General features: G+C 45.4%; 1 protein-coding gene across 6 annotated transcripts; it reads right to left on the reverse strand.

Annotated features, from left to right (window-relative positions):
• Positions 1–17: 17 nt before the first annotated feature.
• ATAT1 (alpha tubulin acetyltransferase 1) lies at positions 18–14,465 on the reverse strand. 6 transcript variants are annotated; one of them, XM_019419963.2, is made up of 13 exons: positions 14,315–14,465; positions 13,829–13,889; positions 13,611–13,702; positions 13,431–13,491; positions 13,290–13,313; positions 12,901–13,002; positions 5,699–5,744; positions 5,511–5,579; positions 3,874–3,945; positions 3,463–3,706; positions 852–931; positions 718–760; positions 18–385 (listed from the first exon to the last, which is right to left on the reverse strand). In XM_019419963.2, exons 1-13 carry the CDS (start codon positions 14,419–14,421, stop codon positions 211–213), a joined length of 1,176 nt encoding a protein of 391 aa, XP_019275508.1. In that variant the 5' UTR covers positions 14,422–14,465; the 3' UTR covers positions 18–210. The 6 variants fall into 6 exon arrangements, with proteins under 6 accessions (XP_019275508.1, XP_019275506.1, XP_053761270.1 ...); XM_019419961.2 differs by having other exon boundaries at positions 13,200–13,313; positions 14,315–14,464; XM_053905295.1 differs by lacking the exon at positions 14,315–14,465 and adding an exon at positions 13,995–14,305 and having other exon boundaries at positions 13,200–13,313.
• Positions 14,466–14,888: the final 423 nt, after the last annotated feature.

The raw sequence follows: 14,888 nt of genomic DNA on the forward strand, positions 1-14,888 counted from the left end.
TCAAGTTTTTTAGCAGCTCTCGTGATAAAAATAAACTTTTATTGCTCTGGTTAAAAATAAAATACAAATGACTTGGCACTGGTAAGAAAAGCTGTTGAATGAATGAAAGAATTAATGAATAAATATTTCCATTATGAGGGAGGGCTTTGTTTGGCTACCTCCTGTAGTGAGAAATTATACTGACTTTGAAGGTGTGAGAAAGGGTTTCCGTCACCAAGGCCTAGTGCTGCGACGGTCCTGCAAGTTTCGAATGAACCTGGCGTTGAACATGTCCCCACCCATTGTCCAGGACTGAGCTGGTAGGGTCTGGGCCTGTGGAGGAACTGTGTGCATGAGTTCCTCCCCAGACCCATCCTGTGACAAGACCTGCTCCTCGCTGGCAGACCTGGTAGGTGAGAGGGAGATGGAAGGTGAATTACTGGGGTACTAGAGTGGCAATTAAGATCAGGGGCTCTTCAAGGTCTGGCCCTAATGTAGAGTAGGATACATGATGGAGTGAGTATGAGGCTGAAACCATTAGTGCTATGTGTCCAAATCTGAAACCCCTTAGTGCCAAAGTAAGCACGAGTTGAACCTATGGGGAAAGAGGGTTTAAGGATGTTAGGTGGAACAATTTATGGGAGGAGCTGGTGTTCAAAGGAGAAAGTAGCAGACAGTGATGTTAGGAAAGGAGTCAGAAGTGGTGGGAAGCTGGTAGAGGAAGGGCTCAGACCTCACCTATTCTGTGTTTCCTGTTCCCCTTGCTTCCACTCTTGATTGCCTGTGGAAACACCAGGCATGTCATGGGAAGGCTGGAGTAGGTAGTGAATATGGTCTACTTGGTTTGAGGATAAGGAAGGATGAATACTTACCTGTATTGGGGGATGAGGAACTCAATCCCCCATGGCGGCTGTAGCAGCAGCTTTGGGCTACCAGCCCTGGGGGAGCCCCCCTGTAGAAGAAATGGGAGATGATGGGGAAGAGGCTACAGGAAGAAAGATAAGTGGGTTTGGAGGGGGGAATCAGAGAAGAGAAAGGAAAGGAATAGTACAGGATAAAGACAAAGGGGTAATTACCATTCCTATGGGGTTTTAATCTAATCTATGCTTCAGAAAAGGGTAGGGAGCTCATTTTATACCCCAAGATTTTTTGGAACAGTCCTAGTTTGCTGTAGTCTTAGTTCTAGTTGAGGTAGTGTGTTAAAAATAAGGCTAAATGTGATTCGAGTTATGTCAGAAAACCAGAATCACATATAGGCAAAAAAAATTGTTAGACCAGATGCCCTGGTGTTTGGTTTAGAAAACATGGTTATTTTAATTATAGGATATGTCAGACCAGAGGGAAATAGGGAGTGACAAGGCTTAATTTAGGAGGAAAAGAAATTGTACGGAGAGAGGTCCAAGGGTGGGAGAGGGGCAGGAAACCAGAATGGGAAGAGGAATCCAGGGAACAGTCAGGAGGCAATGAGCAGGTCCCAGAGATGTTGGCAAATCTTGACATCTCAGCAATGGCTGGCCTATGCAAAAGGGTAGAAGTCACTGGGGAGAGCTGGAGGTTTCTGGAGGGAATGGGAGAGTAGATCCAGAAGCCTACCCAGAGGATCCAGTGACTGCATGGACAGGAGAAGGAACCTGCAGAAGATCCAGTAGATCTCAGAGGTAAGGAAGATGAGAGGCACAGAGGTCCAGAGATCCCAAGGAAAAAAAAACAGGTGACACACAAACGAGGCTGAGACCTGAAGTTTGGGGTTTTTTTTGTTTTTTTGTTTTTTGATTTTTCTTTCATTGAAAATGTCCATTTAAAAAACACAAAAGAATGCAGTTTATTCAAACAACAGTGAGAAGGGGAAGGAAAAGGAGTGAGTTGGGAGAGAGGGAGATCCTGCTCCCAAGTACTGGGATGGGGGAACACACTGGGAGTAACCTGATCTACCACACATTCAGAAGGTAGGGAGGGGGAAGGATGTTCCATACCCTGGGTATGGAGCAGGGAAGGTTCTTGCTATGGAAGAAAGAAAGGAAGGCCAGAGGAAGAGTTCCTCCATCATCTCAAGACAACCTCACCAGACAGGCATTTATCAGCATCTAGCTACTGGGGAGGGATGTATACAAGAGGGGATCCCAGGAGCTAACAGATACTTGAGACTCAGGGCCTATCTTCTGAAACATGGCTAAGAGTGATCACAGGGTGCTCAACAGGATCTGCTGCCAAGAAACAAACTCCCTCACAGTATCTGGATCTGGGGGACGTGATGGTATCTTTAGAAGTGTGGGGAGTCTAGAGCCTCAAAGCAGACATCAGCTTGGGGGTTCCCAATACATACACAAAACATGGGGAGATTTAGAGTTTGGCAACGTTGAGTGGATCCCTTTGGGGAGCTGGTAAGACCCTGTCCTAGATCACTGAGCTGCTCTGAAGCAGAGCTCATTAGTTGGCTTCAGCAGGCTGAGAAGATAAATGTGGTAGGCAGCACAAAGCAGTATTAGAGCCACCAGTAACACTGTGGAAGGACTATGGGATTTATTCCATGGATAAGACTCCTTAAAAGTTTCCCTGGCAGAGGAGGCCCTTGGACCTTCCTTGGTGTTCTAGGGTCTAACACAGCAAGCAAAAGTGTGCTTCTCTGGATAATCAGTATGAGCCACCCAATCAATGGATCTGGCAGCAAATCAGGCTGTCTGTGGGAGTGTTCGCAGCCCACTTAGGAAGAAGGCAGAAAAGCTACAAAGTATTTGGCCATGTAGGACCCTGACAACACTGTTGCCCAAGAAAGTGGAAGAGGGAATCCTATGAGCTCTGTCAGGTTCCACCGAACCCTAGGGACTACAATGGAAGAGTGGGTCTGGGGTTCTCAGGGAGAGGGGGCTCTGCCCATCCCGGGTCTCCACGGGAGGGGAAGGGGTAGCTGTCTGTCAGTATCGACTCTCATCAGAGCGGGGAAGGGAGCTGAGGAAGGGTGTTATGGACAGGAGAAAGAGAAAGGGAAAGGGAAAATGGGGGAGAGAGAAAAACAGAAAGCAAAGTCAGAAGTGAAGAGAAAGCTAGGGAGAGAAATCAATGAGATGCCCACTCCACCTGTTAAGATGGGCTGCTGCCATATAAAGCACTAACATGGGGCCAGTGGCTCCCCAATATGTCAGAGACACTGCATCTTCCCAGTAAGTATTAAACCAAGATTTCCCCAATTTGACTCCATTTCCCCACCCAATGGATCTGTGTTTTTCCTTCCTCCTGTCTCTCACTTTAAAACTAGAGTCCCTAGATTCCGTATAAAGTACTATTCTGCTCCTTCGTTTATTTCTATACCACTCCTACCACTCCATACCACTCTGTTCCAATATATTCTTATCAAAAGGTTTCAGGCCTCTCCAATCCACATGTCCTACTGCTTCACATCTCTGGTGGATTCAAACTGCCCTTTGCCATTTCTAACAACCTCTCTGACAGTTTTGAGGCTCCCTAACCTTCCCTAACTCCTATTACCTGGTGCGGCGACGCTGGGCTGGACTGCCCCCAGGGTCGGTAGCAAGCAGAAGGCGGGCAGTAGGGTGTGGAGGGCAGAGGCGCAGGGAACGCAGCAGCTCCTGCTCTGGCACAAAGGGGCGGAGGGGACCCCGTTCTGGTGAGTTTCCCAGGCTGCTGGAGCGGGGGGGTGGGTGAACTGGAGGCGTAGCACGGCGAGGGGCCCTGTTTAGGGGCCAAGGAGGCTCCACAGCTACCTTCAGAACTGGCAAGAGGGAAAATACCACAACAGAGAAAGAAGAAAAAAAAGAGGGAAGAGAGTGATGACAGCAAAGATTTGGGTAGAAAAAAGAGAAATCAGAGCCTTTAGAGAGAACTAATCCTTCCCCTGGATTAAGGTCCCCAAGCCCAGGCACCCAACCCCAGTCTTACATTCTCGGTCACTAGAGGAATATGGCTTAATGTCTCCCTCTGCTCTCTTGGGTGGCAGCTTTCTTGCTGGAGCTGTCAGTGAAGAAGACACAGGCAAAGCAAGCATTAGGAGACATACCCTGCACCCCTCCTCCCAGCCACTACCCCCATGACCCCAAACCTCTACTCCCTGACACCACAGTTCTTCCCAGGGAAGGAGAGTTCAGCTCCATCACAGAAGCAGCTCTGTGGCAATGCCTTCACACCAAGAGGGAATTCAAGGAAAATGTTGGAGCATTTTTGAGGGGAGCCAGAAGGAGTAGGTCAAATGCAGAGTTGGGGGAAAAGTTCCAGGGGGAGACTCTGGGGCCTGGGTGATGCAGGAGAAGGATGGCTAAGGGAGGTGAGCTCTTACTGTCAGTGGGTGCTGTCGGGCCCCCCTGGGATTCTGGGGCAGTGGAATGGTCCCAGCTGGGCCAACGAGGACCCCAGGTCCCTCTAGATGAGATGGACAAAGCCCTTGGTTAATCAGGATTGCTTTGGATAGGTTGGGGTGGGGCAGAACCTCTCCTTCTGGCGCAAAAATAGGACAAAACTTAAGCTTTTTTTAGGAAAAACAAAAGTTTGAGGAGAAAACAAAGACATCTGGAGTTAGCAGAGTAAATGGGAGGCTAACATATTATCCAAAGCTCTACTTTCCACCCCCTTACTTTCCTATTTGCTCCCTCCCTTTCCCTTTCCAGAGGTTCTCTATCATGTGTGGTAAATGAGAGACTTCTCAACAAATCCACTTAGGCTTTATCTGTGCTCTCCTCCCCTGTGGATATTGGTCCTCACTGTCCTTGTTGGCTCTCACTCCCTCTTACAGCCTGTAAGTCAGCAGGAGCTAGATGGAAGAAGCCTTGGCAAGCAAAGCAAGTCATGGATATGAATTGCCTCCCAGTGCCTGACACTGGTCGAAACTAATAACTGGTAACAGACTGTTCTTTGGGTGGCTGCTACTCCCTTTCCTGGCCATGGACGAGGTGAGAGCTAGCCACAAAACCAGATCAACAAGGGAGCACTTCTGTGCAAGCTGTGCTTCTCTACCTGTGGGAGGCAGTGAGGAAGAGTGAGGAGTGGGGCCCAAACTGGCAAGGAACATGTGTGTATGATGGAATGGGGAAGCTGGGCAGCATTTCAGTACCTCCTAGGTTTGGTTTCTCCAGATCAATTTCATTATTTGGTTGGAAATACTAAATTCTGAGCATTGTTTTTTAAAACTAATATATATTTAAACTTTGGACCATTTGTGTCACTATTCTATGATTGGAAATGGAAGGGCTGACTACACTTGTCTGTCCCTCACTGACTGACAGAAACCTGAGGGGTTTGCAAAGAAACGTGACTCTGGCCTATTTTGACGGACCTGAAGGGGCAAGAGACTCCATCAATACCAATCCTCAAACAGGCTCCCAGTGAACTCACTTGGTTAAAGTTCTAACAAACCTAAGATGCACTAAGCTCACAATGGCAATGGCAAATGGGTAACAATTGCCAGAGACTTCGGCTGCTTTAGAATTCTCCCAAATTGCCCATGATTGCACTATGCTCCCTGTGGCCTCCAGAGGAACTACCCACTATGGCCCTACAGTTCTACCCATTCACTGCAGCTTTACCAGCAGGTGTAGGATCAACCACAGCAGCACGAGAATGTCGAGATGCTCTCAAGGAGGGAGCAGGGGGCCCTGTGAGGAAGGAAGTGGTGGTGCCCCTCAGTGAGGGGGCCAATGGGATCAAGAATCCACCTCTTTCCTTCCCCTCACCCCAACTACTTGGCCAACACACACAAATTGAGAGAACTTACGGTGCTGATGGGCAAAGAAGCCTTCGAAGATCACAAAGTTGTTGACCTATAAGATGAAACAAGTGAAATATAGTTGTCCATTCAGCACTACCCGGGACAGAACTTGTCCTAAAAAAACATAGTGGGAGGAACAAAAAGCCAGCCTTCCTGTCCTTGTTGACAGAATCAGTCAAAAACTCAAACCCTGATAAGCTGATCCTAAAAGTTGATATGGAATTATAAAAGATCTCAAATAGCCAAGACAATCTTGGAGGATTCACACTTCCTGATTTCAAAACTTTCTACAAGGTATGGTAATCAAAATGGTATGGAAGAGGCCTAAAGATGGACAGAGAGAGAGACCATTGGAATGAATAGAGTCCAGAAATAAACCCATGTGTTTATGGTCAATTTTCAACAAGGATGCCAAGATGATTCAATGCAAGGAAAAGCAGCTTTTTAAACAAATGGTGCTTGGCACTCTGGAAGGTTCCTCAAAAAGTTAAAAATAGAACTACACTGCGATCCAGCAATTGCACCATTAGGTATTTACCCAAAGGATATAAAAACACAGATTCAAAAGGGAACATGCACCCCGATGTTTATAGCAGCACTATCAACAAAAGTCCAACTATGTAAAGAGTCCGTGTGTGTGTGTGTGTGTGTGTGTGTGTGAGAGAAATGGTATATCTATAATGGAATATTACTAAGCCATAAAAAAGGATGAAATCTTGCCATTTGCAGTGACATGGATGGAGCTAGAATGTATTATGCTAAGTGAAATAAGTCAGAGAAAGACAAATACCTTATGATTTCACTCATATGTGGAACTTAAGAAATGAAACAAATGAACATATGAGATGGGGGAACAAACTGTAAGAGACTCTTTTGCTTTTTAATTTTTTTAAGCTTTATTTTTTTTGAGAGAGAGAGAGAAAGCATAAGCAGGGGGGCGGGAAGAGAGAGGGAGACAGAATCCCAAGCAGGGTCTGTGCTGTCAGTGCTGGAATTCACGAACCATGAGATCATGACCTGAGCGAAAATCAAGAGTCGGACGCTTAGCTGACTGAGTCACCCAGGTGCCTCAAGAGACCTTAAAGATAGAGAACAAACTGAGGGTTGATGGAGAGAGGTAAGTGGGGGATGGGCTACATGGGTGATGGTTATTAAGGAGGGCACTTGTTATGATGAGCACCAGGCATTGTATGTAAGTGATGAATTGCTGAATTTTGCTCCTGAAACCAATATTGCACTGTATGTTAACTACAATTTGAATAAAAATTTGAAAAGGAAAAAACAAAACAAAACAAAAAACGGTGCTTGGACAACTGAATATTCACATGCAAGATACTGAATGTAGGCCTACACCTCACACTAGACAAAAATAACTTCAACTGGGTCAAAGATATCAATTTCTTTTTTAATTTTTTAAAGTTTATGTATGTATGTATGTATGTATGTATGTATGTAGTCTCTGCATCCAACATGGGGTTCAACTCACAGCCTAAAGACCAAGCATTGCATGCTCTTCTGACTGAGCCAGCGAGGTGCCCCAAAGATTTAATTGTTAAGAGCTAAAACTATGAAACTCTTAAAAGGAAACATAGGGAATAATATTCATGACCTGGATTAGACAATTGTTTCTTAAATATGACACCAAAGCATAAGAAAGCAAAGAAAAAAATTAATTGGACTTCATCAAAAGCAAAACCTTTTGTACTTCCAAAGACACAATTAAGAAAATGCAAAGGCGGGACACACCCGTGTGGCTCAGTTGGTTAAGTGTCCAACTCTTGGTTTCAGCTCAGGTCATTGTCTCCTGGTGTTTGAGTTAGAGCCCTGAATCAGGCTCTGCGGCTGGCAGCATGAAACCCGCTTGGGATTCTCTCTCTCTCCCTCTCTCTGGCCCTCCCCTGCTTGTGCTCTGTCTCTCTCAAAATAAGTAAACTTAAAAAGGAAGGAAGGAAGGAAGGAAGGAAGGAAGGAAGGAAGGAAGGAAGGAAGGAAGGAAAGAAGGAAGGAAGAAAGGAAGGAAGGAAGGAAGGAAGGAAGAAAAAAATGAAAAAACTCACAGAATAGAAAATATTTGCAAATCATACATCTGATAAGAGTGTTATATCTAGAATATATAAAGAACACTTAACAACTCAAGAACAAAGAACACAATTTAAGGGAGGGTGTAAATGGGTGGCTCAGTCAGTTAAGCGTCCAACTTCAGCTCAGGTCATGAACTCATGGTTTGTGAGTTTAAGCCCCACGTTGGGCTCTGTACTGACAGCTCAGAGCCTAAAGCCTGCTTGGGATCCTGTGTCTCCTGCTCTCTCTGACCCTCCCCCCTCTCACGCTCTGTCTCTCTCTCTCAAAAATAAACATTAAAAAAAATTTAAAAAAAGAACACAATTTAAAAATGGGACTTGATATTGGACTTGGAATAAACATTTCTCTGAAGATAAGCAAATGGCCAATAAACATTTGAAAAGATGCAGATCTGCATTAGTCATCAAGAAGATGCAAATCAAAACTGCAAAGAGATAACAGTGCATAGCCACTAGGATGACAAATGTTAGTAAGGATAATGAGAACTTGGAATACTGTATATTGCTGGTAGAAGATGTAAAATGTTGCAGTCATTGTGGAAAAACATCTTGTCAGTTCCTCAAACAGATAAAGAATTACCATTTGACCCAGCAATTCTACTCTTAGCCATATACCTAAAAGAACTATAAAGATATGTTGAAACACAATCTTGCCCACAAATATTCACAGCAGTATTATTCATAATAACCAAAAAGTAGAAACAACCAAATCTGAATCAGCTGATAAATGGATAAACAATGATAAATTGATAAACAAAATACGATATATCCAAATAATCGAGTATTATTCACCCATAAAAAGTGATGACGTACCAATACATGCTACAACGGATGAACCCTCTGAAAACATTATGCTAAGTGAAAGCCAAACACAAAGGCCACATATCGTATGATTCCATTTATATAAAATGTACAGAATAAGCAAATCCACACAGTAAATTACTGGTTGACAAAGGCTGGGGAAAGGGGAATGGGAAGTCACTGCTTAATGAGTTCTGGGTTTCTCTTTGTCATAGAAATGGTCTAGAATTAGCAGGAATAATCACACAACATTGTGAAAATACTAAAAATCACTAAACTGTATATTTTAGATAGTTAAAACAGTGCATTTTATCTCAAAAACAAAAAACCCATACCCTACTTTTTAGTTCTCCCAGGACCCAAGCAAATGGGAAAGACAGCACACAAAACATCAGGGAAGATGAGGCATCCCGAACTGTCAAAACAAAAACTTAAACATTCACACACATTAACAAGACCAAATAGTTTAAGTATATAAACAATGAGAAAAACTAAGAATTAAGCAGGGTTCAAATGGGTGGAATTGTTAAGAGAAGACATGCTGGAGGACAGGGTGCCAATTGACCATTTTAGAGTTATTTTGTCAAACCACATTCAATTTGACCTTCACAACAATCCTTGTAGTCATAATGTTAAAGAAGAATAAAAAGGCTTGGAAACATGGCCTGCCGAAAGCCAAGTAGCTAACAAGTGACACAGCCAGGACTTAAGCCCCAGAATCTTGATTCTAGCTGCAGCATTTCGGCCAGGAATATAGTGTAGTCATAAAGAGTGGCCAATAGCTGGGATGCCTGGGTAGCTCAGTTGGTTATGCATCTGACTTTGGCTCAGGTCATTATCTCACAGTTCATGGGTTCTAGCCCCATGTCAGGCTCTGTGCTGACAGGTCAAAGCCTGGAGGCTGCTTCAGATTCTGTGTCTCCTCTCTCTGCCCCTCCCCTGCTCACACTTTGTGTGTGTCTCTCTCTCCCTCAAAAATAAATAAAAAATTAAAAAAAAAAAGAGTGGGCATTGGGTTCACGTTATTGCCACTTATTAGCTGTGTGAACTTGGTCAAGTTGCTCATCTGTATAAACCCCTAAGTGGGGTCAATAAAAGCACCCATCTCAAAGAGAGGTACAAAGATCAACTAAGATGATGCATGTAGACAGCACACAGAGCTCATGAATCATTATTTACATAATTATACTCTACAATGCTTTGGTCTACAGGTTACCTTGGTATGCCCAATATGGTATGCTCCTCCCACCACTCTCCACTGCCTCTTAATGGAACAAAGTATTAGGGGAGGACATTCTAAATATAAATAGATCCTGCCTATCTCCTGCCTTAACCCTGTCTACAGGCCCACCCTCCTACTCCAGCAATAATTATTGCACATGCACAGCATTCCTGCCACACCATACTGCCTGTAGTACCCTAAAAGGTATCTGAATACCTATCTGCTTGTGCTCATGCTGGTTCCTCTATAGGAAATGCACTTTAGCCTGCCTACTTCTGTCCCCATGACATTCAGCTTTCACGATTAAACTAAGTCAAGCCTTCCTTTACCCAACCCCCACCCCAAGGTAGCACTCACCACCATGTCTTTATGCCTTCTTCTGTAAGTACATCAATCAAATCATGTTAGTGGATTGTCCATGCTCCTATCCAAAGCTAACTTGTCAACCCAATCCCAACCCCTCCTGCCCATTCAATGACATTGCTTCTGCAATTCTCCCTATGTTCTGACATCACATTTTCTATTAAGTCATTCTTATATTGCTGGTTCTTCCAAACGGAAACTGTCAACCCTGTCTTAATCCACTTTCCCCTCTAGCTCTTGCTCTATTTCTTTGTTCCCCTTAAAGCAGCATTTATGGCCTATTCTTGCCCTCTCCACTTCCTGGCTTCTCAATCTCCTTAAACCCAATCCATCCAGGCTTCTACCCACCACTACACCAAAACCCCTTGTCAGGATCACCAGTGGCCTCAGGCAGCTAAATACAACAGTCACCTCTCAGGCCTCTTCTGACCTCACTAATCAGCAGCATTTGACTCAGTAAGCCATTTCTTCCTCCTGGAAATGTTTTCTTCATTAGTCTTCCAGGTCACCCTACCTACCTGTAAATTTTCATCTACTTCACTAGTCGCTCCTTGGTCACATGTGCTGGTTCTTCTCCTCCTCTGGTGACACCCCTTAAAAGAGTGCTTGGGGTACCTGGGTTGAACACCTGATTCTTGGTTTCAGCTCAGGTTGTGATCTCATGGCTCATGGGACCAAGCCCCACAGTAGGCTCTGCACTGACAGTGTGGAGCCTGCTTGGGATCTTGGGATTCTCTCTCCCTCTCTCTTTGCCCCTCTCCCACTCACAGCTCTGTCTCTCTCAAAGTAAATAAACTTAAAAAAAAAAAAAGAAGTGCTCAATGGCTCAAGTCCTTGAACCACTTTTCTTTCTATTCTCACTCCTTGGTGATCTCCTCCTATCTCATCGCTTTCAACACCCTATGTATGCTGAGACCTTTCTATTCCAAATCTCTTCTGTGGACTCCAAAGAAGTACCCAACTGTCAACTCAACCTAGGATTAACAAAATCAAAATGGACTCCTACCATTTCCCTCCAAAGGTGCTCCACCTACCATCTCGGTTAAGCAAATTTCTTTTTTTAAAAAAAAAATTTTTTTTTTTAACGTTTTATTTATTTTTGAGACAGAGAGAGACAGAGCATGAACAGGGGAGGGTCAGCGAGAGGGAGACACAGAATCTGAAACAGGCTCCAGGCTCTGAGCTGTCAGCACAGAGCCCGACGTGGGGCTCGAACTCACGGACCGCGAGATCATGACCTGAGCCGAAGTCGGCCGCCCAACCGACTGAGCCACCCAGGCGCCCCTAGGTTAAGCAAATTTCATCTGTCCAATGCCTCAGGCCGAGTGTGGGATCATCCTTAACTCCTTCTTTCTCCACAGATCATCTATTAGGATATCTTATTTAACTTCAAAATATTTAAAATCTGACCACCCTTTACCCTCTCTAATGCTACCACCTTGGTTTCAGCCCCACCATTTTCCATCAGGATTGTTGCTTCCTCACTAGTCTGCTTGCTTATATCCTTGCTCCCCTATTGCTATTCTTAATAACCAAAGTGGTCTCGTTAAATCAGATTGTATCATGTCTCTGCTCAAACTCCTATGATGACTCTCCTTTTTTCACTTAGAGCAAAAGCCAAAGCCTTTGCAATACCTGTAAGGTCTGAAATGTTCTTCCTCCCCCTTGCTCCTTGATCCACCACACTCCCATTCACTCAAACTGCTCTAGCCACACCAGCCAATTCATTCTCATTCAGGCACATTCTATCTCATGGACTTTGCACTAGCCATTCCTTCTGCCTGGATGCCCTCTCTCCAGATATTACCTGGCTCTTATTCTCACTTCCTTTAAGTTACTGCTCAAATGGCACTTTCTCAGGGAGGCCTTCCCTGATTATCCCATTTAAAATTTTTGAAGCTTACTTATTTTGCAAGAGAGAGTGAGCAGGGGAGCGAGCAGAGAGAGAGAGACTCCCAAGCAGCCAAGTACAGAGCCCAATGCTGGGTTTGAACTCACGAACTGTGAGATCATGACCTGAGCCAAAACCAAGAATGGGATGCTTAACAGACCACCCAGGTACCCCTGATTATCCTATTTAAACTCGCAACCCCATGAACTCCCATCCCCACAATGGTACTTGCAAGCCTTCTCAGTGGCTCTCCTCTTTCCAGAGCACTTATCATCAACCATACTACATAGTCATTTGTTACGGTTGTTTCCCCAACGAGAATATAAACTGCACAAGGGCAGAGACTTTTGTCTGTTTTGTTGAGTAAGGTATTCCTAGTGTGCAAAACAGTGTCAAGTGCCCAATAAATATTTGTTAAATGAATGGATAGCATTAGTACATTGTATCATATTTACTTATACACAAACCACCTTCCCTATTAGGCCAAAACTCCTCCAAAACAAGGAATATATATTACTCTGGGCCTTAATAAATATTGATTAAAGGCCTGTGTAAAAACGAGGTGAAAACTGGCTATGTTTGGGGCACAAACATATTATTGGGTATACAGAACAGCCAATAACGAAAAATCAAAATACATGAAAGTGAATAGCTGCAGAATGAGAGATGGTACCATAAAAAAATGGGCGGGGGGGGGGGGGGAGCCGGGGGAGAAGAGGTTAGCTACGCAGAATAAATCCTATATAATGGGTAATAAGGAATGCATGGAAGATGCCATTTCGTTGCCCCCAAATAATAAATACATTCAATGGGAATGTTCAATGAGGATCTACCCTCTGAAGCCTCTAACCTGTGGGACTGTGGTCTCCAGGTTGTAATGTTTATTCAGGAACTTAAGCAGCTTCTGTGATGGTCGGTCAATGGCCAGTTGGTGTGGTTCAACCCGCTCCTTCTGCAAAGACAGGAGACTCAGGGTAGGAGAAGTTTGGGGGAAAGCATGCCAAGAGGAACGCAGCAGCCTGGGAAGGGGATAGGAGGATATGGGAATGTGGCAGGGAGGAGGGTGGAAGTCAGGGCCTTTGGGAGGGGTCAGGGCAAAGGGGCCTTTGATCTCTATTTTGGATGGACTAGTGAAAAGCTAAATGACACCTGCAACATATAGTGGAAGAGTTCTCGTCCATGGCCATGGCGTTGAAGTGACTCATGGATGTAAAAGTCCAGAATGCAAAGTGGTTCTACCTCATTGTGAGCCTCACGATCATCCTAAGAGGTAAAGAACAAATATCTTTTAGGACAGACATCGTTGCCCCCTCCCAACATCCAGCCCTTTTATTCTCAAAAGCCAAGGCATGTGAACTCTCAGCTTCCAGTAACACTCACCAGTACAAAGAGTTTCTTGTATCCAACTTTCAGGAAGCCAATAATGGCTCCTTTTCCAGCTCTGCAGGATGGGAAGAATAATGAAACAAGCTAGTAGCATCTATTGGGAGAGTCAAAAAAGGGAGAGGGGCTGGAGTTGGAAGGAATAAAATATGGGATGGAAGGGCATTTGGCACTTACGGTCGCGCTGAAGTGTCTTTGAGCACATACATAACATGGCGGTTACTCTGCATCCTTGATGCACTGGTGATGGGAGCAGGAAGATGCTGGGCCTGCCGGGAAGATGAAGACAGACTTTCTGCAAGTCCATTCCCAAGGACCTAGGCCTCTCTTATCTACTGGCCCCAGAGAGATTCCCCCCACCCCGCCCTTTTCTCCATCTAAAGACTCCCCAGTACCTTGGCAGAAGCCTTGCCCAGTTCATCTACAATGGTCATAATTTGCTGTTGCAGGTCAACACTACAGAAAGAAAGAAAGAGTCAGATACTTACTGAATTAGAGGATCCTGGTAACATTGGCCACAACCTCAATCCAGGTTCAGCACTTAAGACTCTCTGACTTTACCTTTCCAATCTGATTTTCCACCCCACCTTTCTGGAACCCAAGCTTTTGCCACACCTCTTTTCAATACAGTACACTCCTTCCCTGAGGTTATTGTGGGGAAGCCGGAAGGGCTTTGGTTAGAACAAATCAGGCCTAAGAGTGAAAGGTCACAGATGCAAGTGGCGACCAACTCCACCAGGTCTAGGGTCAAAGGTCACCAAAGGGCAAGCCAGGACCACAAAAGGCAGGGCCACTATTCCGTGAAAAGGGGGCGTGGTGCCTGGACCATTTTTTGAGAGAAACTAGGAGAGAAGGGCCTTGGGGCGAATTTGAGATGTCACCGGGCCGGCGTTGTGGTTCCGGGTCGCCGAGCTGGGGGTCGCAGGTGCTGGTCCAGCACCGTGATCCGCTCCGGCAGCAGGGCGTCCACATCGAAAGAGAACTCCATGGCCCATTGTGCGTGGACAGACCCGCCCCGCGACACGTCACTTCCGCTCCTCCTCGAAGGAGGTGGAGGGGAGGAAGTGCTTCTGGGAACCCTTATTTCCTGGCAGTGGAGGGGCTCAGGACCCGCCTCTAGGGGCAGCACGAGCTTCCTGGCAGCCAGCCCTGGAGAAGCCATTCTCCCCAGGCCAGTCAGTCCCTTAGCAATGCCACTCCCCTACCCCACATCCCACATAGCTAGGGCCATAGCAATGCATTTTTCCTAGCCTAAAGACCCATTCTCCAACCCTTTAACATACCACCCCGCCACACAGCTGGTATGGTGGGAACACTAACACAGAGTTGGGCACAGGAGGCCAGAAAGGTGATCATCACCTAATGGCCCAACTGCTCATTTCTGGTGGCTCCTGGTTCCAAGAGTCACTGGCTGGTCTGGTGCAAGCTTCACCCCTCCCCTCCCCACAGCAGCAC

The sequence above is a fragment of the Panthera pardus genome, unplaced genomic scaffold (assembly GCF_024362965.1).
Source record: "Panthera pardus isolate Hobbes unplaced genomic scaffold, ASM2436296v1 HiC_scaffold_17, whole genome shotgun sequence".
In the NCBI taxonomy this organism is placed as follows: Eukaryota; Metazoa; Chordata; class Mammalia; order Carnivora; family Felidae; genus Panthera; species Panthera pardus.